The sequence below is a fragment of the Trichosurus vulpecula genome, chromosome 2 (assembly GCF_011100635.1).
Source record: "Trichosurus vulpecula isolate mTriVul1 chromosome 2, mTriVul1.pri, whole genome shotgun sequence".
Classification (NCBI taxonomy): Eukaryota; Metazoa; Chordata; class Mammalia; order Diprotodontia; family Phalangeridae; genus Trichosurus; species Trichosurus vulpecula.
In genome coordinates, this window is record NC_050574.1 from 188,121,481 (window position 1) to 188,146,789 (window position 25,309).

The 25,309-nt window shown below is 39.7% G+C and overlaps 1 protein-coding gene across 1 annotated transcript in view; it reads left to right on the plus strand.

The window, feature by feature from the left end:
* Positions 1 to 24,991, plus strand: part of LOC118836881 (ubiquitin-like modifier-activating enzyme 1) — a 74,928-nt gene extending 49,937 nt beyond the window's left edge. The window contains exon 2 of the mRNA XM_036744001.1: positions 24,657 to 24,991. Coding sequence (XP_036599896.1) covers positions 24,657 to 24,991 — 335 coding nt within the window. The remainder of the gene's footprint in view (positions 1 to 24,656) is intronic.
* The last annotated feature ends 318 nt before the right edge of the window (positions 24,992 to 25,309 follow it).

A 25,309-nucleotide genomic window follows, 5' to 3' on the forward strand; every position in this document is an offset into this window, starting at 1 on the left:
CACTTCCCCAACTCTCTGAAAAAAAAAAAAGCATGGCCTTGTACTAACAGTGAGTAACTCTATGATAGTCCCTACATGAAGCACCAAGCCACTTCACCATATGAAAAAAAATACAGGCAATTTTTTATATAAAACAGGGAGAGGGGATGTGGGAAAAATTGCAGGCCTTTTGGTTTCTTTTTATCAGGCAGTCTAATGTTTCTATGCAGTTTGTATAGCTACATGGCTTGATAGGATAGCTTTTTAGTTGTGACTGGTGCCAAGAGACCTTCTAAGGGATGTTAAGGGGCCTGAATATATGCATTGGCTATTAATAAAGCCTGAGGCCTCTGCCTTCCATGGTTTGATAAGCTGATGCAGACTAACAGTCAGGTGAAATGTGAAATAAGTTTCATATTTCTTCCAAGAAAAGAGTACTCACTCCTGAAGCTGTGGGAGTTAAATATGGTGGGATTTTTCAACTGAAGGTGAGTGATGGGGTAATTTATCCAAGTGAGGACCATATTGATCAGCTATTTTTGAGTATCTCCACCTCATAAGCTTTAGTGTCTGGCAGGGGTGAGGAACCTGCATCCTCAAGACCACATGAAGCCTCCTAGGTGTTCTAGGGTTTGGCCTTTTGACTGAGTCCAAGTTTTCCAGAACAAATCCTTTTATTAAAGGGATTTGTTCTGTGAAGTTTGGATTCAGTGAAAGGGCTACACTTGAGGACCTAGAGGGCCACATGTGGCCTCAAGGCCAAAGGTTCCCCACCCCTGGAATTTAGGTAATCTAATTGACTCTATACAGACAAGGAATGACTGATTATTGATGTGGGACATCTCAGTTCTGTGAATTCTTAATAGTTTTTTATTTTTTCCAACTATAGGTAAAGACAATTTTAAACATTCTTTTTAAATAAAATTTTGAGTTCCAAATTTTCTTCCTCCCTATGAGAGTAAGCAATATAATATAGGCTATAGTTATGCAATCATGTAAACACATATCCCCATATTAGTCATGTTGTAAAAGAAGAAACAGAACAAAAGGAAAAAAACTGTGAATTTTTAAAAAAAATTTTTGATGACTGTATTTCAATATTGTTGGTTTTGTTTGTAATCTTATACATTCTATTTTATGCATTACAAACATAATTCTGAGAAGGGGTCCATAGGCTTTACTAGACTGCCAAAGGGGGTCCATGACACACAAAAAGACTTAAGAACCCCTGCACTAATCAGTCAATGACTCAACAAGTATTTATTAAGCACCTACTATGTATCAGACATTGTGCTAAGCCCTGGACTAGTTAGAACAAAATTTAAAATCAACATCAAATTAGAACAAAGGCTAACTTCTGAGAAGAAAACATTGTAAACAACTATAACAGCCTCAGCCTGGCCTAATCAAATGAATCATCAGTACAGAAAAAAGGGAGTAATGAAAAGGCAAAAATACTGACCTTCATTATCATCACTTCCTTCAAAGGTTTATTTAACTTGCAAAATATTTACTGTGATTGAAAGGTCACAAGAAATAGCTGACATTTACATAGCACTTTAAGGTTTTCAAAGCACTTTACAAATATTAACTCGTTTGATCCTCGAAACAACCCCTGGAGGTAGGTACTATTATTGCCCCATTTTACAGATGAGGAAACTAAGGCAGCCAAAGTTAACTGACTTGCTGTGGTTCACATAGCTAGCATAAGTGTCTGAAGCCAGATTTATATTCAATTCTTTCTAATTCTAGACCTTAGGCACTACCTAACCTTAGCCAAGGACCACCTTAACTAAGAATTGCCTTGGGCAGCAAGCATATCATCTTGTCAAAGGGGAAGAGATGAAACCCAAAGACAACGCAAATTTAGAATTCTAACTCATTTTTAAAAATTCATTTTAAAAAATGTATTGATCACTTTTGTTTCTATGTCACCTTCATTTCTGAATATGTCTCTCCTCTCCATCCATCAGACCATCCCTTGTAACAAAGAAGGAAAAAAGACTTCAGCAAAACCAGTCAACACATCAGACAAGCTTGCCAGCATATACAGTGTTCCATCCATAATTCCCCATCTCTGCAAAGAACGCAGAGAGGTGTGTATTGTTGTCCTGGTTCTGCTTACTTTGCTCTGCATCAGTTCCTAAAAGACTTCCCATGCCTCTCTGAATTCTTTGTATTCATCATTTCTTATGTTGTTGTTGGTCAGTTTGTCCTACTTGTCATGACCCCATTTGGGGTTTTCTTGGCAAAGATACTAGAGTGGATTGACATTTCGTTTTCCTGGTTCATTTACAGATGAGGAAACTAAGGCAAGCAAGGTTAAGTGACTTGTCCGGGGTCACACAGCTAGTAACTGTCTGAGGACAGATTTGAACTAAGGTCTTTCTGATTCCAGACCTGATGTTCTATCCACTTCGCCTAATTAATGTAATCAAAATTATCCATTTTGCATCTCTAATGTTCTCTATCTCTTGCTTGATCACAAGTTCCTGAACTCTCCATAAATCCGACAGATAAACCTAGCTGTCCATCATTTCCTATAGCACAAAGATATTCTGCTGAACTCACGTATCATCATTTGTACACTCATTTGTAAAACACTGAAGAGAAGGACAGCAGAAAACTACAAGAAATATCACCTCATATAACACAGGTCCAGACCCTATCCCCATCACCTCCCAAAAAAAATCATGGCCTTGTATGTAAGCACTGAAGATACAAAGACAGAAAGAAAATAATCTCTGTGCTCAAGGGGTTTATAATCTCTTGTGGGTTGGAGGGAAGAGCAGATAAAATCCTTATACAAATAAAGGTAATATGAGGACAAGTGAGAAAGGAGAAAACACTAGCAGCTAGAGGAATTGGGAAAGGCTTCCCAGAAGAGATGGCACTCAAGCTGAGCATCAAAGACAAATGAGGGTACTTGGAGGAGCCAGCAAGGAGGAGGGCCTGGATACTAGGCATGGGGAACAGTTTATGTGAATGTACAGAATGGGGAGATAGGATACAGGGCTTGAAGAATGGCTAGTAGTCCTGTTTGGTTGGAATGTAGGGTTTATGAAAGGAATTAGCATGAAACAATATTTTTAACTGTAAACAGTATTTTGTTATTTTCCAATCACAGATAAAGACAATTTTCAACATTCATTTTTATAAGATTTTGAGTTCTATATTTTTCTCCCTCCCTCCTGTCCTTTCTCCCCAAGATGGCAAGCAATCTGATATAGGTTATGCATGTGCAATCATGTAAAACATATTTCCACATTAGTCACATTGTGAAAGAAGGAACAGAACAAAAGGAAAAAAGCATGAAGAATAAAGTGAAAATGGTATGCTTCGATATACATTCAAATTCCATCAGTTGTTTCTCTGGATATGGAAAATATTTTCCATCATGAGTCTTTTGGAATTGTCTTGGATCATCGTATTGCTGAGAAGAGCTAAGACTATCAAAGCTGATCATCACAAAATGTTGCTGTTACAACATACAATGTTCTGGTTCTGCTCACTTCACTCAGCATCAGTTCATGTAAGTCTTTTCAGGTTTTTCTGAAATCCACCTGTTCATCATTTCTTATGGAACAATAGTATTCTGTCACATTCATATACCACAACTTGTTCAGCCATTTCCCAGTTGATGGCATTCCTTCAATTTACATTTTTTGCCACCACAAAAAGAGTTGCTATAATTATTTTTGTACATGTAGGTCTTTTAGCATGAAATAGTTTTGGAAAGATAAGCGGGAGCCAGATTGTGGAGGGCTCTAAATTTAGGGCCGATGTTTATAATATAACTCGTAGGCAATGTGGAGCCGATGCATGTCTTTGAGCAGGGTAGATTTGTGTCTTAGGAAGATTAGTTTGGCAGCTGGGTGGATTATGATTGAAGAGGAGAGAAACTGTAAGCAAAGGGGATAATTAGGAGGAATAGACTGAACCAGGGAAGTGACTATATGAGGAGAAAGAAGGGGATTAAGGCAGAAGACATGGTAGGTGAAAAATCAAGAAGATGTGGCAACTGATTGGCTATGGAGGTGGGACAGGGAAGGAGATAGAATAATCATGGATAACATCTGATCACTCCTTGGTGCCTGGGAGGATGGTAATGCCTTCAAAACAATAGGGAAATTGGAGGAAGGAAAGGTTTAGGGGAAAAGATGATTAGTTATGTTTTGAATGTGTTCCATTTAGGATGCCTACAGGGGACACTCAATAGGAAATATCCTGTAGTCAAATGACAATGTATGATTAAAGGAGTGCATTAAGTTAATTCATTAGTACCTATGTCTGGGATAAGCTTTGCAGATAGACAGTGAACTGATTCCAAGTTTGAATAATAGGAAGAGAGTGGACAGGATGGCATTTGGCAAACTGCATGATATTTGTGATAATTCCAAATTCAAAGACCCCACAAATGCTCTCCCCATGAGGCTGTGGGGAATCTCTGAGGAATCAAGGTTTCGGGTGAACCTCAGGAGCAATAGAGAAATGCACGGGAGATTCAAGTAGCATATTTTGAATGATGTTCTATGTCTAAGAAGTGGTGTAAGGGATTTCATCAAGGAAATGCATGATTGGAAAAGGAGGTTGTCTGGTCACATAGGGAGATCAAGGGCAGAAAACTAGAACACCTCTGTGCTGCACTGGTGCCTATAAAACATAAAAGTTCTCCAGCATGTGAAATGGATCCCCAAAGGCAGGGGCATCAAACAAATAGAAATGTGGCCACTGAACTGTACATAAGGATCACTGTAGGCATCACATTGAATTAAAAAACTATATATTAACATTATGTCTTATTGTGGGCAGCTATGGATAGAGCACTGGGCCTGGAGTTAGGAAGATCTGAGTTCAAATCTGACCACAGACCCTAGCTGTGTGACCCTGAGCAAGTCACTTAATCCTGCTGGCCTCAATTTCTTCATCTGTGAAATAAGTTGGAGAAAAAAATGGAAAACCACTCCATTATCTTTGCCAAGAAAACCCCAAATGGGGTTATCAAGAGTCAGACATGACTTAAAAAATGACTAAATGATAACAACAAAATGTTTTATTGTATTTTGTTAAATATTTCCTAATTGCATTTTAATCTGGTTTGGGCAGCAGTTGGAAGTATTACCAGCCACAACATGACCACATGTTTGACATCTCTGCTCTAAGGAATCCTCTAGGGTCAAGGGAAGAACATGAACAAGGATAGCTAAGGATTGTTATGGCCTTGCAGCTGGGGAAATGCAAAGGAAAAGTACCTTTATAGCAGATAGCTCAAAAGTCTTTTAAGCATACACACACATACACACACACACACAGAGTGTTTTATTTCAAAGCTTCCGTGAATTGCATAATCTAATAAATATGAGCATAACAACTTTAAAATATATAATTGGACACTCAGTCTATAGCCATTATGTGGGAAAATCAAAATGTCAGCACACTGCATTGTACAGTTACTAGCATATTCAACTTTCATATGTTCAGACCCTAAAACAGATTCAGCAGAAATAAGGAGGATATAGCTGGGCTTACATTAGGAGGAATGGTAATCACTTGAGAGGCATCTTGGTATAGTGGATAGAGTATTGGCTTCAAAATCAGGAATGCCTGAGTTTGAATCCCACCTCTGGAATAACAGGTTGTCCAAAAAAGTTTTAGTGGAGTTTTTAGCTGAAATAGTTACCTGGAGAAGACTGAGTCTAACCTCCCACTCAGTTCAGGAATATCCCTGGTAAGCGGTCATCCAGTTTCTGCTTCCACACTTCTAGTGATGGAGATCTTATTATCCAAAAAGGAAGCCCATTCCAACTGTTAGACAGTTCGGCTTTACCCTGAGTCAGAATCTGCCTCCCTATTACTTGCAATCCAAAGATCTCTTTCAGTACAGCTCACCCTTAATTCTTAAGCACAAGACCTACTTCACAACACTGTGAGATATCCAGTTATACTTATTTAGTGATGCAGTGGAAAAAATACTGGCCATAGGACCAGGAGAACTGGATTGAATCACCACCTCTAATGCCTTAGGCAAGTCGTATTAGTGAATTGTCAACTAGCAAGTCCAATTTATTGGGAATCTATGACATCTGAGGCATTTGCTAATTGCTGGGAATACAAAGAAAGTCTCCTCCCAAAGTCTTACTTCAAGGAGCTTATATCTGAACTATATGCACATAAGACATATGCAGATTATATAGAAAGTAATCTCAAATGGAAGGGAATGAGCAAGTAGTGAGAGTAGGAGTGGCCACTATCGAAGGTGGGCTTTGAGCTGAGTCTTGAAGGAAGCCAGGGAGGCAAAGAGGCAAAGGTGTGGGGCAGGGGTAGGGTGGGTGGGGAAGGTAGTCCAGGCATGGGGTACAGCTGGTGTGGAAACATGAAGACAGGAATGCTGGATTTGAGGGGTTGGAAGTGATTTGAGTTGTAGGGTTTGTAAATGGGAGTAAGGTGTATGTAAGAAGACTGGAAAGGGGCCAAGTTATGAAGAGCTTTAAATGTCACACCAGGTTTTTTATTTGATTATAAAGTTACTAGGGAGCCATTGGAGCTCTTTTTTTTAAGGTTTTTGATCATTTATTGATTTTTTTCTTTTTGTTTTGAATTCCATACTATATTATTTAATATTTTTTAGTTTTCAGCATTGATTTCCACAAGATTTTGAGTTACAAATTTTCTCCCCATTTCTACCCTCCGCCTCACTCCAAGATGGCATGTATTCTGATTGCCCCATTCCACAATCAGCGCTCCTTTCTGTCACATCCCCCCCATCCCTTTTCCAGTTACTTTCTTGTAGGGCAAGATAGATTTCTATACCCCATTGCCTGTATATCTCATTTCCCAGTTGCATGCAAAAACAACTTTTTTTGAGCATCTGCTTTTAAAACTTTGAGTTCCAAATTCTCTCTCCTCTTCCCTCCCCACCCACTCTCCCTAAAAAGGCAAGCAATTCAACATAGGACACACATGCATTATGCAAAACACTCCCATAAATTGTCATGTTGTGAAAGACCATATTTCCCTCCCTCCTATCCTGTCCCCCTTTATTCAGTTTTCTCCCTTGACCCTCTCCCTTTTCAAAAGTGTATGCTTTTGATTACTTCTTCCCCCTATCTGCCCTCCCTTCTATCATCCCCCCTTTTTTATCCCCTTCCCCCTACTTTCATGTGGGGTAAGATATCCAATTGAGTGTGTATGTTATTCCCTCCTCAAGTAAAATCGAATGAGAGCAAGATTCACTAATTCTCCCTTACCTGCCCCCTCTTTCCCTCCAATGAACTGCTTTTTCTTGCCACTTTTATGTGAGATAATTTACCCCATTCTATCTCTCTCTTTCTCCCTCTCTAAATATATTCCTCTCTCATCCCTTAATTTTATTGTATTTTTTTATATATCATCCCTTCATATTCAACTCACCCTGTGCCCTCTGTCTATATATATATATATGTATATTTCCTTCAACTACCCTAATACTGAGAAAGGTCGCATGTATTACACACATTATCTTTCCATGTAGGAATGTAAACAAAACAGTTCAACTTTAGTAAGTCCCTTGTGATTTCTCTTTCTTGTTTACCTTTTCATGCTTCTCTTGATTCTTATGTTTGAAAGTCAAATTTTCTATTCAGCTCTGGTCTTTTCACTGAGAAAGCTTGAAAGTTCTCTACTTTATTGAAAATCCATATTTTGCCTTGGAGCATAATGCTCAGTTTTGCTGGGTAGGTGATTCTTGGTTTTAATCCTAACTCCTTTGACCTCCAGAATATCTCCAAACTCTTTGATCCCTTAATGTGGAAGCTGCTAGATCTTGTATTATTCTGATTGTGTTTCCACAATACTCAAATTGTTTCTTTCTGGCTGCTTGCAGTATTTTCTCCTTGACCTGGGAGCTCTGGAATTTGGTGACAATATTCCTAGGAGTTTTCTTTTTGGGATTGTTTTCAAGAGGCTATCGGTGGATTTTTTTCAATTTTTATTTTACCCTCTGGTTCTAGAATATCAGGGCAATTTTCCTTGATAATTTCTTGAAAGATGATATCTAGACTTTTTTCTGATCATGACTTTCAGGTAGTCCAATAATTTTTAAATTATCTCTCCTGGATCTATTTTACAGGTCAGTGGTTTTTCCAATGAGATATTTGACATTGTCTTCCATTTTTTCATTCCTTTGGTTCTGTTTTATAATATCTTGATTTCTCATATAGTCACTAGCTTCCACTTGCTCCAATCTAATTTTTAAGGTAGTATTTTCTTCAGTGATCTTTTGGACCTCCTTTTCCATTTGGCTAATTCTGCCTTTCAAGGCATTCTTCTCCTTGTTGGCTTTTTGGAGCTCTTTTGCCATTTGAGTTAGTTTATTTTTAAGGTGTTATTTTCTTCAGTATTTTTGGGTGTCCTTCAGCAAGCCATTGACTTGTTTTTCATGGTTTTCTTACATCATTCTCATTTCTCTTCCCAATTTTTCTTCTACTTCTCTTACTTGCTTTTCCAAATCCTTTTTGAGCTCTTCCATGGCCTGAAACCAATTCATATTTTTCTTGAAGCCTTTTGATGTAGGCTCTTTGACTTTGTTGACTTCTTCTGGCTGTATGTTTTGATCTTCTTTGTCACCAAAAAAGATTCTAGAGTCTGAGTCTGAGTCTTCGTCCTTTTTCACTGCCTAGCCATGTTCCCAGCCAACTACTTGACCCTTGAGTTTTTTGTCAGGGTATGACTGCTTGTAGAGTAGAAAGTACTTTGTCCCAAGCTTTAGGGGCTGCACTGCTGTTTTCAGAGCTACTCTTACACAGCAAGCTCTGCTACACCAGTGCCGCTCCTCCCCCAAGAACCGCCAACCCAGACCTCGACCCAGATCTAAGCAGGCTCTGCACCCCAACTCTGATCCACCATTTAATTCCTCCAACCAGGTGGGCCTGGAGCCAGAAGCAACCTTAGCTGGAATTCTGGAAGCAGCCCCAGAGCTGCACCACTTCTGCATCCCCCGGGGCTGGGGCCAACCGTGCACTCCTTTCACTCCAAAACAGCAGTTTTTCCACAAACCCCCTCTGTTGTCTTTGGTGTTTGTGGGTTGAGAAGTCTGGTAATTGCCACAGCTCAATGATTCAGGGCCCTACTGCCAGTTCTGCCCACCTCCGTGTGATAGACCCTTCCCCATGAACCTCCAGGCTGTCCTGGGCTGGAGCCCTGCTTCCCTCTGCTATTTCATTGGTTCTGCGGCTCTAGAATTTGTTCAGAGCCATATTTTACAGATGTTTGGAGGGACCTAGGGGAGAGCCCTAGGCAAGTCCCTGCTTTCCAGCCAACATCTTGGCTCCACCCCCACTGGAGCTCTTTGATCAGGGAAATAACATGGTCAGATCTACACTTGAGAAAAATCACCTTAGCAGGTAAGTGGATCATAGTGGAAGGAGATTTGAAGGAGGGATACTAAATAGAAGGTTATATCTGGAAGGTGGAGCCAAGATGATGAGTAGCAGGAAGCAGAACAGTGAGCTTCCCTCCCCCTCAACCTTTCCAAATAGACCTAGAAAAGGCACCAGACTGAATTTTGATGGGGAAATACAATGAAAAGTCAAAGTGAGTCATTTTTCCATCCTAGGTCACCATAGGGAAACAGACAGAAAGGTCTATGGACACTGGAGATGGGATCTGGCCAGGAGCACAACTCCTTCCCCCACCTCCCGCCCTGCACTGCATCACATAGAAAGAGACCTGGTACTAGGGCAAGAGAAGTTTCCAAACTCATATTGGGGCACTCCCAAGACACATAAGCATTAGGGTACCTCAATGAGAACAGGTGCCAACTGGTAGTTTTGTCAGTACTACTCAGTTCCAGGTTACAGATCCAGGGAGGATTCAGGAAAGAATGTGCTTCTCATGGTAGCATTCCATGATCAATGTACTGATAAGGACAAAATTCAGAAGAAGCTCTGGTGTAGGTCAGACCTCCCAGGAACAGAGTAGGGTATCCATGCCAGCTTCTAGCTCAGTCTGAATCTGTAGAGGAATAACCAATGCAAGAGTCACAGACCTAACAGAAGCTTGAAGTTCTATTACTCTGAACTCTGAATATGGCTGTTGACCAATTGGCTGTTAGGGGCTTAGTCTGGTAGCAACCTACTGTTTCTAGACCCAAGCCTAGGAATTTTTAAAGCTCAGACCTGGGGAGCAGCCATCAGACTTTGCCCTGGATCAGATCACTTTAAGAGCTCTATAAGTTGGCAGGTGCCTAGCCTGAGCTATCCTTGAGGTCCTGGAATAACACTATTTAATACCACAAGAAAACAACAACAAGACTGGTCCAGACCTTCCTTCCAGAAGTTTGCAGAGCCTGGTCCTGATGTCAAGTCCAAAATCAGGAAATAGACTGGAAGAATGAGCAAATAAAAAGAATTTCACCATAAAAAGCTATTAGGTTGACTGGGACACTCAAGACACAAACTCTGAAGGAGAGAATGATTCCAAAACATCTACAACCAAAGCCTCAAAGGAAAACACAGCCTTGGTGCAAATTCAACTAAAATTTTTGTAAAAGATGAAGTAAAAGTTTTAAAAGTTAAAAATGTTTTATCAATGAAATGAAAGTGCTCGAGGGAAAAGAAATGAATTAGAAAGGAGATTAACAGCTCGGCACAAGTGATACAAAAGTTTGCCCAAGCTATAAATTCCCTGAAAATTAGAATGGACCAAACAGAAGCCAATAACTCCATGAGACAACAAGAAATATTAAGACAACATCAAAAGATGGAAAAAATAGAAGAAAATGTAAAATATCTCATGGCAACAACCACTAACCTAGAAAACAGACCAAGGAGAGAAAATTTAAAAATCATTGAACTACTTGAACACTGTGATCATAAAAAAGAGCCTAGACATCACATTTCAAGAAATTTTAAAAGAAAACTGCCCAGAACTTTTAGAACCAGAAGGCAAAGAGTAAATAAAAGAACTGACCACCTCCTAAAAGAAATCCCAAAATGAAAACTCTCAGGAATGACATAGCCCTAAATCTAGATCTTCCAGAGAAACATAAAAAGGTAAACATGAGTGAACAATCATAAAGGAATAAATGAGTATAAACCATTTTTATTTGAACATGGGGAGATGATTCACAAGTCCCCTCTGAACCCTATCATCATCATGGGTCATGGAGTCTAACTAGACAAGGCCTAGGAATAGTTCTGTTATGTCTTGATCTTAAGAGAAGAATGCAAAGATGGGAAGAGGAATACACTGGGAGTGGGAGGAAAGAAAAGGAAAGTAGGGGAAATGATCACACACAATCAGGGTACGCTAGTAGATATTGATACAAACAGGCATGGGATTGGGGGGAAAGGGAGGGAAGTGTCGGCCACAAGAACTTTACTCTCATCTGAACTGGTCAAAGGAGGAAAGAATGCACACACACACACACACACACACACACACACACACACACACACAAAGACACACAAATACAAAGTGGGTACAGAAATACATTTCACTCTATGGGAAAGGAGGAAAGGGAGTAGAGGGAATTAAAAGGAGAGTGGATTAAGGGAGGAATTAATCCTAAATAAAACAAACTGTATTTTTCAGGTGTGTCTGATTATTTAATCACTTAACTGTGTTTGCCCCAGTTTCCTCACCTGTAAAATGCACAGGTAGGTGGCACAGTCTATAGAGTGCCAGGCCTGGAGTCAGGAATTCTCATCTTCCTGAGTTCAACTCTGGCCTCAGACACTGACTAGCTGTGTGATCCTTGGTGAGTCACTTAACTTGTTTGTCTCAGTTCCTCATTTGAAAAATGAACTGGAGAAAGAAATGGCAAACCACTCCAGTATCTCTACCAAGAAAACTGCAAATGGAGTCATGAAGAATTGTACACAACCAAAAACAACAACAACAAAATAATTTATTAACCAAAATGTGTGTTGAATCTGAGGAAGCCATCTAGGCACTGCTGTCAAGGTTTTGATCCTACAATATGTAAATCCCAGACAGACTCCAGATCTCCACAGTTCCAGAAGATCAAAAATGTGCTGATAACTTTAAGGTGTAACTTTGAAGTTTTACCAATAACTTGGAGAGGATTTGGTGGCACAGATAGAAGTTGGTCTGTTCCCCCCAAAAACCCTATAAAAATGAGACCTCAAACTCCTGCCCCTCTGAGCACTCTTCCCCTCCACTGGGTCCATGCTGCCTAGTGCTCCCAGATCTAATCCATGGTTACATCAGTGATATTCTCTGTCCCTCCCCATCTTCTTCCCCATGCTGCCTACCTCCCTTCACCAGCCCATTCCCCAGTACAGCTTCCTAACTCTGTACCCCTTTCACCACTTATCTGCACCCTCTGTGTTTATTAAAGTATGATTGCCACTTTCTTGATGTCAACCATGTTCTCTCCCAGCAAGTACCTAAAGAACCAGTACTGTGTGCCCCCATTTCATAATTTCACAAATTAATTATCAATTCAACGAAATTTGAGCTGAATCTTGAAGGAAGCCAGGTAAGGTGGGAAAGCATTCCACGCATGAGGGAGAGCCAATAAAATGGGAGAAATGGAGTACCATATGTGAGACATAGCCCAGAGATCTCAAGCTCAGGTGACCAGGGATAGTAATAGCAAAGTTTCAAAGAAGGGAGGTATAAAAGGAAGAAGAGGATGACTTTTGTTTTGGACATGTTAAGTTTGAGATACCTACAGGACACAGTGGGACATTTCTAGATGTACAACAGGCAGTTAGGATATGCATGATTGTATCTCAGTAGAGTTTTCTTGTTGTTTGTACTTTGTTCTTCAAGAAGACCAATGACATGAGGAAGGTGATGCCGTGACTGGCAAGTGAATTGGATTTAAGTGAGGCAGGGATGTGCAAAATCACCAGTCTCACTTTCTCCTTCAGAGCCATCTGGATCCAATGGCCAAATATAGATCAGGATGACTGGATGCAGTGGGAGACTTTGGCCATGTGATCCTTTAAGAATAATCTCAGTAGTGGGGTGGAGGCAACATGGCGGCTGCAAAGCAGGGACTTGCCTAGGGCTCTCCCCCAGGACCCTCCAAACACTGATAAAAAAATGGCTCTGAACAAATTCTAGAACCCACAAAATAGCAGAGGGAAGCAGGGCTCCAGCCCAGGACAGCCTGGATGGTCTATCCCGTACGCAGTTGGGAGCGGAGTGGAGCAGAGCCCAGCGTGGGCTATGCCCAGACCAACCAGACTGGGAGCCAGGCAGACCAGGCCCTAGCACCCTGAATCAGTGAGCTGTGGTAGTTACCAGACTTCTCAACCCACAAACACCAAAGACAACAGAGAAAGTTAGTGGGAAAAGCTGCAGGGGACAGAGTGAAAGGAGTTCGAGGTTCGGCCACCACCCAGGGGACAGCAGGGGTGGTGTAGCTACAGAACTACAGCTGCAGTTGCTTCCTGCCCCAGGCCTACCTGGTGGGAGGAATTAAGTGGCCGATCAGAGTTGGAGTGCAGAGCCTGCTTAAGATCTGAGTCACAGTCCAGGTTGGGGATTCTTGGGGGAGGAGAAGCGATGGTGTGGCACAGCTTGCTGTATAGAAATAGCTCTGAAAACAACAGCGCATCCCCTCAAGCTTGGAACAAAGTACCCTCTACTCTACAAGCAGTCATACCCCCATGAAAAACTCAAGGGTCACGTAGTTAGCTGTGAATATAACCAGGCAGTGAAAAAGGACTAAGACTCAGACTCAGACTTTGGAATCTTTCTTTGGTGACAAAGAAGATAAAAACATACAGCCAGAAGAAGTTAACAAAGTCAAAGAGTCTACATCAAAAACCTCCAAGAAAAGCATGAACTAGTCTTAGGCCATGGAAGAGCTCAAAAAGGATTTGGAAAAGCAAGTAAGAGAAGTAGAGGAAAAATTGGGAAGAGAAATGAGAATGATGTAAGAAAACCATGAAAAACAAGTCAATGACTTTCTAAAGGAGACCCAAAAAATAGTGAAGAAAATAACACCTTAAAAATAGACTAACTCAAATGGCAAAAGAGCTCCAAAAAGCCAACAAGGAGAAGAATGCCTTGAAAGGCAGAATTACCCAAATGGAAAAGGAGGTCCAAAACACTACTGAAGAAAATACTACCTTAAAAACTAGATTGGAACAAGGGAAAGCTAGTGACTATATGAGAAATCAAATTATTGTAAAACAGAACCAAAGGAATGAAAGAATGGAAGACGATGTGAAATATTTCATTGGAAAAACCACTGACATGTAAAGTAGATCCAGGAGAGATAATTTAAAAATTATTGGACTACCTGAAAGTCATGATCAGAAAAAAGAGCCTAGATATCATCTTTCAAGAAGTTATCCAGGAGAACTGCCCTGATATTCTAGAACCAGAGGGTAAAATAGAAATTGAAAGAATCCACCAATTGCCTCCTGAAAAAGATCCCAAAAGGAAAACTCCTAGGAATATTGTCGCCAAATTCCAGAGCTCCTAGATCAAGGAGAAAATACTGCAATCAGCCAGAAAGAAACAATTTGAGTACTGTGGAAACACAATCAGAATAACACAAGATCTAGCAGCTTCCACATTAAGGGATCAAAGGGCTTGGAATATGATATTCCGGAGGTCAGTGGAGCTAGGATTAAAACCTAGAATCACCTACCCAGCAAAACTGAGTATCATGTTCCAAGGCAAAATATGGATTTTCAATGAAGTAGAGGACTTTCAACCTTTCTCAGTGAAAAGACCAGAGCTGAATAGAAAATTTGACTTTCAAACGTAAGAATCAAGAGAAGCATGAAAAGGTAAACAAGAAAGAAAATCACAAGGGACTTACTAAAGTTGAACTGTTTTGTTTACATTCCTACATGGAAAGATGATGTGTATAATTCATGAGAGGTAGCTGAAGGGAATATAGCCACAGGGTGAGTGGAAGAGTGAGTTGAAAATGAAGAGATGATATCTAAAAAAATAAAATCAAATTAAGGGATGAGAGAGGAATGTGTTGAAAGAGGGAGAAAGAGAGAGATAGAATGGGGTAAATTATCTCACATAAAAGTCACAAGAAAAAGCAGTTCTGTAGGAAGGGAAAAGGGGTCAGGTGAAGGGGAATGAGTGAATCTTGCTCTCATTGGATTTTACTTGAGGAGGGAATAACATACACACTTAGTTGGGTATCTTACCCCACAGGAAAGAAGGAGGAAGGAGATAAAAAGGGGGGGATGAGAGAAGGGAGGGCAGATAGGGGGAGGAAGTAATCAAAAGCAAATGCTTTTGAAAAGGGACAGGGTCAAGAAGAAAATTGGATAAAGGGGGATAGGATAGGAAGGAGCAAAATATAGTTATTCTTTCACAACATGAGTATTGTGGAAGGGTTCTGCATAATGATACTGTGTGGCCTATGTTGAATTGCTTGCCTTCTTAGGGAGGGTGGGTGGGGAGGGAAGAGGGGAGAGAATTTGGAACTCAAAGTTTTAAAAGAAGATGTTCAAAAAAAAAGTTTTTGCATGCAACTAGGAAATAAGATATACAGGCCATAAGGCATACACATCTATCTTGCCCTACAAGAAAGTAAAGGAAAAGGGGATGGGGGAGAGTAGGGTGACAGAAGGGAGAGCTAACTGGAGAACGGGGCAATCAGAATATGTGCCATCTTGGAATGGGGGAGGGTAGAAATGGGGAGAAAATTTTTAATTCAAAATCTTGTGAAAATTAATGCTGAAAACTAAAAATGTTAAATAAATAAATAATGATTTTTAAAAAGAATAATCACAGTAGAGATTATTAGATTAGATTAGGTTAGATACCTAGATTCGGGAATCATCAGTATAAAGATGATAACTGAATCCTTGGGAGCTAAGGATATCACCATGTGAGAAATTATAGAGTGAAAAGAGAAAGGGGACCAGAACAGAACCTTTGTCCTTCATTCCTAGAAACCTCAGTTTATGCATCTATGAAATAGAGATAACAATCTCATATGGTTGCCACGAGAATGAACTTGAAGTACTATCAAAGCGATAGCTGTTCTTGCTGTTTCACTTGGCCTCGGCACCATTTTAACAAAATGATCCATTTTTAATAATCCAATCCTGATCTACTTCTTTCCTTTGTTCAGGAGGGAGGTGAGATTCTTTTGGTCTGAGCCCCAGGCTGTTATTGCTTGGCCCCAGCATGAAAATATCCCTTCTCGAAGCCAGATGAACTCTAACTCAGTATTCTTTGCTTAGTCTCACAATGCCTCGGTCAGTTCTGAGCTTGATTCCAATCTTTTAGGAGAGAGCTCCAAACTTCTTTCATCTCTTCCAGCTTTCAAGCTTCCTCATGCTTTTTCAAGCCACAGGCTTTTTTTTTTTCTACAAAGCTCCTATAGTTCATAATTAGTCCCCTCCCCTAAGAGTCGAGGTTTCCAATTTTCCACCCTGAGTTGCCAACTCTGCTCCCCTACAGGAGGTCACATACCACAAGTACACATTTTCTGACTTCATTGTTTTAGGACAAATATTAACATTAATATATCCTACTTAGAAACTCAAATGGATCTGTGATCCCATTGATTCATGTGCTTATTCAATCTGTTAGTGAAAGTCATAATCCTGTTACATAAATATTACCGTATCTAAAGCCTAAGTTTATATTTATATTACTCCTGCCAGTTGGGGTTCATTTCTTCATTCACTAAGCATTTATTAAGAACCTACTACATCACTTTGAGATCTCAAATTATACTACAAAGCAGCAGCCATCAAGACCTTCTGGTATTGGTTTAAAATATAGGTCAATGGAACAGTCTAGACAAGGGAGAATCAATCAATAAACATCTATTAGAGCCTATTATGTGCTAGTCACTGTGCTAAGCACTGGGGACACCATAAAGAGTCAAGAGACAGTCCCTGCCCTCAAGGAATTTGCCATCTAATGAGGGAGACAATATGCAAACAAATATATACAAAGCAAGCTACGTATGGGACAAATAGGAAGTAACAAACAGAGAGAAGGCATTAGAATTAAGAGGGGTTGGTGAAGATGGCAAGTAAAAGGAGGGATTTTAGCTGGAATTTAAAGGAACCCAGGGATATTGGGAAGTAGAGCAGAGGAGTGAGAACATTCCAGGCACAGGGTGCAGCAAGAGAAAATGCCAGGAGCCAAGAGATGGAGGATCTTGTTTGTGGAACTGTCAGGAAGACAGTATCACTGGATTAAAGAGTATGTGTCAGAAAGTAAGGAGTAAGGAGACTGAAAAGGCAGGAGGGAGAAAGTGAGAGGAGAGAAAGTGGAGGCACTTATTGTAGATGGTCTCTTCGAGGCTTAGCAACAAAGAGCAGAAGATATATAGGATGATAATTGGAAGGAATGGAATGGAACTCAGTAACTCAGTGTTTGATAAACCAAAAAAACATAAATTACTTAGGAAAACTGGAAATCAGCCTGGCAAAAATTAGGTTTAGATGAACACCCATATTCCACAATGCATTTTAAATGGGTATGTGATCTTAATATTAAAGATCATGCCATAAAAAATTAGAAGAAAAAGATCATATATATCTATGAGGACAAGATATATTCATAGCAAAACAAAGGCATAACATAAACATAGCAAAACAGAAGCAATTATAGAAAATGAAATAGATAGCTGGTTATATGAAAGTGAAGATCTTCTGCACAAAACAAATGCATCTAGAATAAGAAGAGAAACAATAAAAACCTCTGTATCAAATTTCTCCGATAACGGATCTTCCATCTAAGATACATAAAGAGTTAACAGATGTATACATACATAACCAAAAGCCAATTACCCAATATAAATGGTCAGAGGATCTAAATAGTCCATTCTGACGAAGATGAATTGCAACCTATTTACAGCTATGTGAAAGAAAGCTCCAAATTACTAGTAATAAAAGAAATATGAATCAAAACCATTGTGAGGTTTCATTCCACACCTTATACATTGGAAATAGTCAGTGTTTCAGGGGTTGTTATGAGTTAGGTAGAGTAGCGTATTGTTAGTAGAGCTGTAAATCAGTATAAATATTTTGGAAAACAATTGGGAATTATGCAAATAAAGTCACTAAGATGGCCATACCCTCTGACACACAAAATTCATTATGAGGTTTATACCCCAAGTAGGTCATTGATAAGAAGAAAGTCACTATATAACTAAAATATTCACAGCAAAACTTTTTGAATTAACAAAGAATTAGAAACAAGGAAGATGCCCATTGACTGATGAATGGCTAAACAAATTGTTGTATACGAATGTGATGGAATATTACTATGCTGTACAAAATGACAAAAATGATGAATACAGAGAAACATGAGTGAAGTAAGGAGAGTCAAGAATGTGGTATATATACTACAACAACGTCAACAGAATTAACAACTACTGAAAAATCAAAAGTAAATGTCACAAAGTCACAAAGAACAAGTATGGCTTGAAAGAACAGATACAAGAAGACACTGACTCCGCCCCTTTGCAGAGATAGCAGGTCAGTAAGTGTTGTACATAGCACATATCTTCAGCTGTTTTCATGTACTGATCAATTATGCTGATTTCTAAATTTTTCTTTTTTTCCTTTATTAAATACTACCTGCTATACTGGAGGTGACTGGTGGCTCCATAAATGAAATCCTAGACCTGGAGTCAGGAAGACCTGAGTTCAAATCCAGCTTCAGACACTTCCTACCTGTATGACCCTGGGCACGTCACTTAATCTCTGATTGACTGACAAATTATATCCACTGAGGAAGGAATGGCAAACCACTCCAGTATCTTTGCCAAGAAACCCGAAACAGGTTCACAAAGGGTCAGACATAACTGAAAAAGCACTGAGCAACATTTGTTATACTGGATGGGTCTCTGACAGGGATGTAGTGGGACACTGGGGGAAAATATGGTAATGTAAGAAAAATAGGAAAAGATGTCAATAAAACATTTTTAAAAAAGTGAATGTTACAAAATTATTTTTTAAAAAGCACAGCTCCAAAAAAGAGATTAAAAAAAACACTCCCACCCCACTCTTTTGCAGAGTTGGAACACCCCATGGGTGTGGTACATTGTACATATCTTTTTTTAAATTTTTTTAATTTTTTTAATCTATTTTTTAATCTATTTTTCAACTATGCTGATTTTTCCTCTTTTTACTTTTGTCTTTAAAAATGCTATTTGTTATAAGATATATCTGGTCAGGGTGGAGGAAGGGGTTGAAACTGAGGGAAATGATGGTTATTTTTTAAGACATCAATAAAAATATAATTTAAACAACAACAACAATCTATTACAAACCAGGACTGTGCTAGGTGCTGGGGATACAAAGATAAAAAAGAAATAGCCTCTGCTCTCAAAGATCTCATAGTCTATGAGGGAAAACAGCACACAACAACAAGAGGCATTTGTTATGCATCTAATTCATCCCAGGCACCTTGCTAAGCACTGGGGATGCAAAGAAAGATTAAAAAAAAAACCCAACCAGACAGCCCCTGCCCTCTAGGAGATCAGTCTGATGAGGGAAACAACATACCAAAAACCACGTGCATACAATATGTATACAGGATAAATTGTAGATAATCTCTGAGGAAAGGCACTAGGATTAAGGGGGAGCAAAAGGTTTCTTGCAGAAGGTGAGACTTCAGTTGAGACTTGAAGGAAGCCAAGGATCATATGAGATGGAGATGAGGAGGGAGAGAGATCCAGGCATGAAATGACACAACCAGTGAAAATGCAAAGCATCTGGAGACGTAGCTTCTTCTATGAGGAAGAGTAAGGGGGCTGGTGTCAGGGAATGTGAAGGGGAGTAAGTTGCAGGCATAATAATAGCTACCATTTATATAGTATCTACTATGTGCCAGGCACTATACTAAGTACTTTAGAATTATTATCCCATTTGATCCTCACAACAACCCTGGGAGGGTTATTTATTATTTGTTATCTGATTTGTATTATTTACTTAATATTTATTTATTATTTATTATTATCTGTTATTTAACAGATGAGGAAACTAAAGTAAACAGAGGTTAAGTGACTTGCCCAGGGTCACACAGCTAGTAAGTGTCTGAGGCTGGATTTGAACTCAGGTTTATCTTGACTCCAATCCCAGTGCTCTATTCATAGCTGCCCCACCTAGTTTATACATTTTTAAAGATATGTAATAATTAAACAAGATATATACAAAGTAATTTAGAAGGGAGAACACTATTGACTTGGGAGGGGAGGGGACAGGGTGCAAATAGTTGGAAGTGATGCTCGAGCTGAGCACTGAAGGAACGTAGGGATTCTATAAAGGAGGAGATAAGAAAGGAGTGCATTGCAGGATTGGAGGATAGCCTGTTCAAAGGCATGGGCACAAGAAGGGGAATGTCATTAAGCAAGTACACCATTTTAGTCAAATGGTTGTCTTTTTTTTTAACTGTAGCTGTGGTTTGATCAGTCAACTAGCATTATTAAGCACCTACTATGTGCCAGGCACTGGGCTAAACTCTAGGGATACAAAGAAAGGCAAAAAAATAAAAAAGCCAGCCACTGCTCTCAAAGAGTTCACATTCTTCCTGCCTTTCCAGTTTTCTTATAGTTTACAGCCCCCAGGTACCCTATGACCCACTGACACTACCCTCCTTCCTGGAACAGGCAGTTCCATCTCTCTACTCCAGGTGTTTTACCTGGCTGTTCCCCATGCCACTATCCCTAGGGATAATAGGAAACCACTGGAGTTTATTGTGTTTGTTGTTGTTATGTGGAGAGGAGAGAGAAGGGAGAGTAGGGGAGAGAGAGGAGGGGAGGGAAGGGGAGGAGAGGGGAAAAGAAGTATTGGGAGGGGAGGGGAGGCTACTCACAGGTTGTGTCCGTCCTTTGTTCTTGAAGAGGACCATGACATCAGGCAAATGATGACATGACTTGCAGCTGACTTTGATTTGAGTGAGGGAGGGCTGTGCAAGGTCACCAGCCTCACTTTCTCCTCTAGAGCCATCTGGGGCATGGAGTTTATTGAACAGGACAGTGACATGGTCAGACCCAGCTCAGTAATGCAGTGAATAGAGCACCAGGACTGAAGTCAAGAAGATGAATCTTTCTGAGTTCAAAGCTGGCCTCAGACACTAGCTGTGCGACCCTGGGCAAGTCACTTCTCAGTTTGCAAAGGAGCAGTCAGACATATAGGAAGAGAACCAGGAGAAAGCAATATCATGAAAACCTAAAGAAAACAGTTCATCAAAAAAAGAGTGATTGACAAGGTCAAAGGTTTCAGAGAGGTCAAAACAGGTGAGGATTGAGAAAAAGCCATTCAATTTAGCAACTAAGATTATCAGTAACTTTGGAGAGAGTAGTTTCAGTTGCATAATGAGATTAGAAGTCATATTGCAGAGAGTTAAGAAGAGTGTGGGAAGAAAGAAAGTGGGGGCATTGATTGTGGACAGCCTTCCCAAGGACTTCAGTCACAAATAGAAGAAGAGATACAGGACAATAGCTATCAGGGATGGAGGAATCAAGGGAGGATTTTTTTCAGGATGGGAGAGCCACGGGCATATTTGAAGGCCATAGAAAAGCAGCCAGTCGTCAGGAAGAGATTGAAGATAAGTGGGAGGATGGGGATAATAGAGAGTGCAATCTGCCAAGAAAAGACTTCTCTTGGCTCTTGTCCACTACATGGTATCATCAGGACAATATTAGTGTTAAAATTAAGTGGTCTTTTGGAGAAGGGTATATAGCTTCAGGTAATTGAAAATACAACACAGTTTCCCAAATGTGATCAAATGTCTTTCTTTCTTTCTGGGAATTAGACAAAACTCATTGTCCATTTATAGTATCTGTCCCAAATATATATTCTAATAGACCAAGTCAATAGATTCCCATTCTACCACATGTCATAATCAGCAAACATGTACTCTTTATCCACTTGGTTTTTTTTTCTGTGTGCATTGCTATGCTGACTGCTTTTGAGTAATGGTGTACCTCATCAGCATGAGACCCATCTAAGCCAGATCATGCCAAAAGCATATATAAATGAAATTGGAAGGACACCAAATAGATGTGAAATGGAACAGATCTGCTACTATTTTTATAATGATTTATTCTCATCATCAATGATAATGGAATGATTTTACTTGCATTTCCATAGCTCAGTACCAAATAGGCTATATGTGAAAGTGGAAATGCCACTTAGGAAGTGGGAATGTGATGTAGTGGAAAAATGTGGATCTTTTTCCACTAGAACTGGAATCAAAGCATGGGGTTCAAATCCCAGCCTACCTACTTACTAGGTGTGTGAATTTGGGAATGTGACTTTATCTCCCTGGTCTTCATTTTTCTAACCTACATTGGATTGGACTAGATGTTCTTTTCAGTTCATTCCAAGTCTGCCTTTTGAACCTGAAAGTCAAGAAGAGTGGCTAAATAGGACAAAATATATAAGAAAAGAATTTGTGCTGGATTAAGCACACTTTTAAAAGCACTAAAGAATCAATTTTAAGGCAATCTCAGAGAGAATCTTGAAAGACTGGGAAAGATAAGCTGAAGTATTATTACCAAAAGGGGAATAATGGAGGCAGACATCAGCAACTACTGACCTAGGTACCACTTCTTTTGTATCTCTATACAAATATTTATGAGAATGACTTATGTACACACTAAGGGTATCCTTGATAAAAATGTGAGAAGAGAGCAATCAGAATTTTTGCTAATTTTTTCCACTCCTGACTAAATCTTCATGGTCATACAGTTATTACCAAAAGCTACAAGAATATCATCAATTCTTAGGGTAAAATCATCCATCTTTCAACCATTCAACCAAGATCAGCCCAAGCCTACTTACTCCACTTGCCACCTGACCCCCCACCTTCTATGCTTCTGATCTTACAGCTCTCCTTGTTCCTGACTACCTCCCACAGTCCCTCCACTGAGAACATATCTTCCATTTAAACATTATTCCTGTGGTATTAATTGTCCTTTAGAATGTTATTTCACCTAATGTTGTATTCTTGCCATAACAATTAGCAGCAGAGATAGGATAGGATTTACTCGTACCTTACAATAAATCACAACACTACTGGGAAGTTGCTTTAAGAAGAATCACAGATGCTCACAAGCCCCAAGGATTTAATAAAGGAATTCATCAATAGAAGGACAGATGTACCTCTGATGTGCAACATATTGTGCTAGGAACATAAAAAGGTTCAAGATTTCCTCCCTGTCTTCAAGGAGCCCGCAATTTAATGGGTGATACAACACACCTAGGCATAAGAAGTGGAATGATGATTTGAGAGTTAAATAACCATGAAAATGGGAGAAATTATAACAATAATAATAATAATAAACAGCACTTTATATAGCTTACCATGTGCCAGGTGCTTTGCAATTATTACTTCTTTTGGTCCTCACAACTTGGGAAGTAGGTGCTGTTATTATCCTCATTTTACAGATGAGAAAACTGAGGTTAAGTGACTTGCCCAAGGTCTCATGGCTATTTAGTGTCTGAGACCACATTTGAACTCAAGTCTTCCTGATTCTAGGTCCAGTGCTCTATCCACTGCGTCACCTAGGGGGAAGGCAATATATGCTTGTCCCATAAGTAATGTAGACAATAGACACCATCAGTGCAGAGTAGTGAAAGAAAACTTTCCTTTTCTTTTTGCACTGGCCTGCAAAAGCTTCATGGAGCTGGGCTTTAAAGATTAGATAGGGCTTGGTTTGGTGGAAAGGAGAGGAGAAAACAGTACAGGGTCAAGATGTGAGAAAAAGCACAAAGGAATTGATCCAACCATTCTGGAGAGCAATTTGGAACTATGCCCAAAGGGCTATAAAACTATGCAAACCCTTTGACCCAGCAATACCACCCCGAGGTATGTATCTCAAAGAGATCAAAGAAAAAGGAAAAGGACCTGTATGTACAAAAATATTTATAGCAGCTCTTTTTGTGGTTGCTAAGAACTGGAAATTAAAGGGTGCCCATTAATTGAGGAATGTCTACACAAGCTGTGGTATATGACTGTGAATTATCAGAATATTATTGTGCGATAAGAAATGGCAAGCAGGATGATTTCTGAAAAACCTGGACTTACATGAATTGATGCAAAGTGAAGTGAACAGAACCAGGAAAAGGTTATGTACAATAACAGCAATATTGTATGATGAAGAATATGAATGACAGCTATTCTCAGCAATACAGTGATCCAAGACAATCCCAAAGGGCTGAAAGCATGAATGATGAAGCATACTATCCATCTCCAGAGATAGAACCGATATTGTTTGAATACAGACTGAAGCATGCTATATTTAACTTTCTTTCATTCTTTTTCTTTCATTCAAGTCTTCTTATACAAAATGACTGATATGAAAATGTTTTACATGATTGCACATGTATAACCTATATCTGATTATTTATCAGGGTTGGGGGAGAGAAGGAGGGAGGGATAGAATTTGGAACTCAAAACTTAAAAAAATGTTAAAAATTGTTTTAATATGTAATTGGGGGAATATACACACATGTGTGTGAAGAAAAGAAAGAAAAGAAAGGAAGAAAGAAAGGAAGAAAGGAAGGAAGGAAGGAAGAAAGAAAGAAAGAAAGAAAGAAAGAAAGAAAGAAAGAAAGAAAGAAAGAAAGAAAGAAAGAAAGAGAAAGGAAGGAAGGAAGAAAGAAAGAAAGAAAGAAAGATAGATAGATAGAGGACACAGTTGGGAAACAATCATGTCCCTAAAACTGGCTTTTGAAAACTATGATGTTTGTATGTTTTCAAAATAGTTTGTGATGAATGTAGGCTCTGGAATCTCTTTGAGGTCAAGGGGCTCCAACCTGGGGGCGAGGAGATGACTCTCAAGCAGTTTTTGGACTTCTTCAAGACAGAGCACAAGCTGGAGATCACAGTGCTGTCCCAGGATGTGTCCATGTTCTACTCCTTCTTCATGCCAGCTGCTAAGCTCAAGGAACGGCTGGACCAACCTATGACGGAGATCGTGAGCCGGGTGTCCAAGCGGAAACTGGGCCACCATGTGCAAACACTGGTAGTGGAGCTCTGCTGTAACGACGACAGCGGCGAGGACGTGGAAGTGCCCTACGTGCACTATACCATCCACTGACCTTTGCCTTACCTCCCCCTCTCCTGACTTCTCTCGTGCCCACCCCCCCTCTACCCTCATCCCCCACCTTCACCTAGGGCACCAGAGGGCATGGCTTTGTACTGAACCCATAATAAAGTTATTGACGGGGAAAAAAAAACCAAAATAGTTTGTGATATATTAATATTGAAGTCAGGAATCCTGGATTCTAATCCATGCTCTGCCTCTAACTGGGTGATTTTGAGTAAATTCCAACTTCTCTTGGTTTCTGAACCTTTAAAATGAAGGTAGTCTTTTTATATTCCCTCCTAGCTTTCAATTCTTAGACAGTAGCACAAA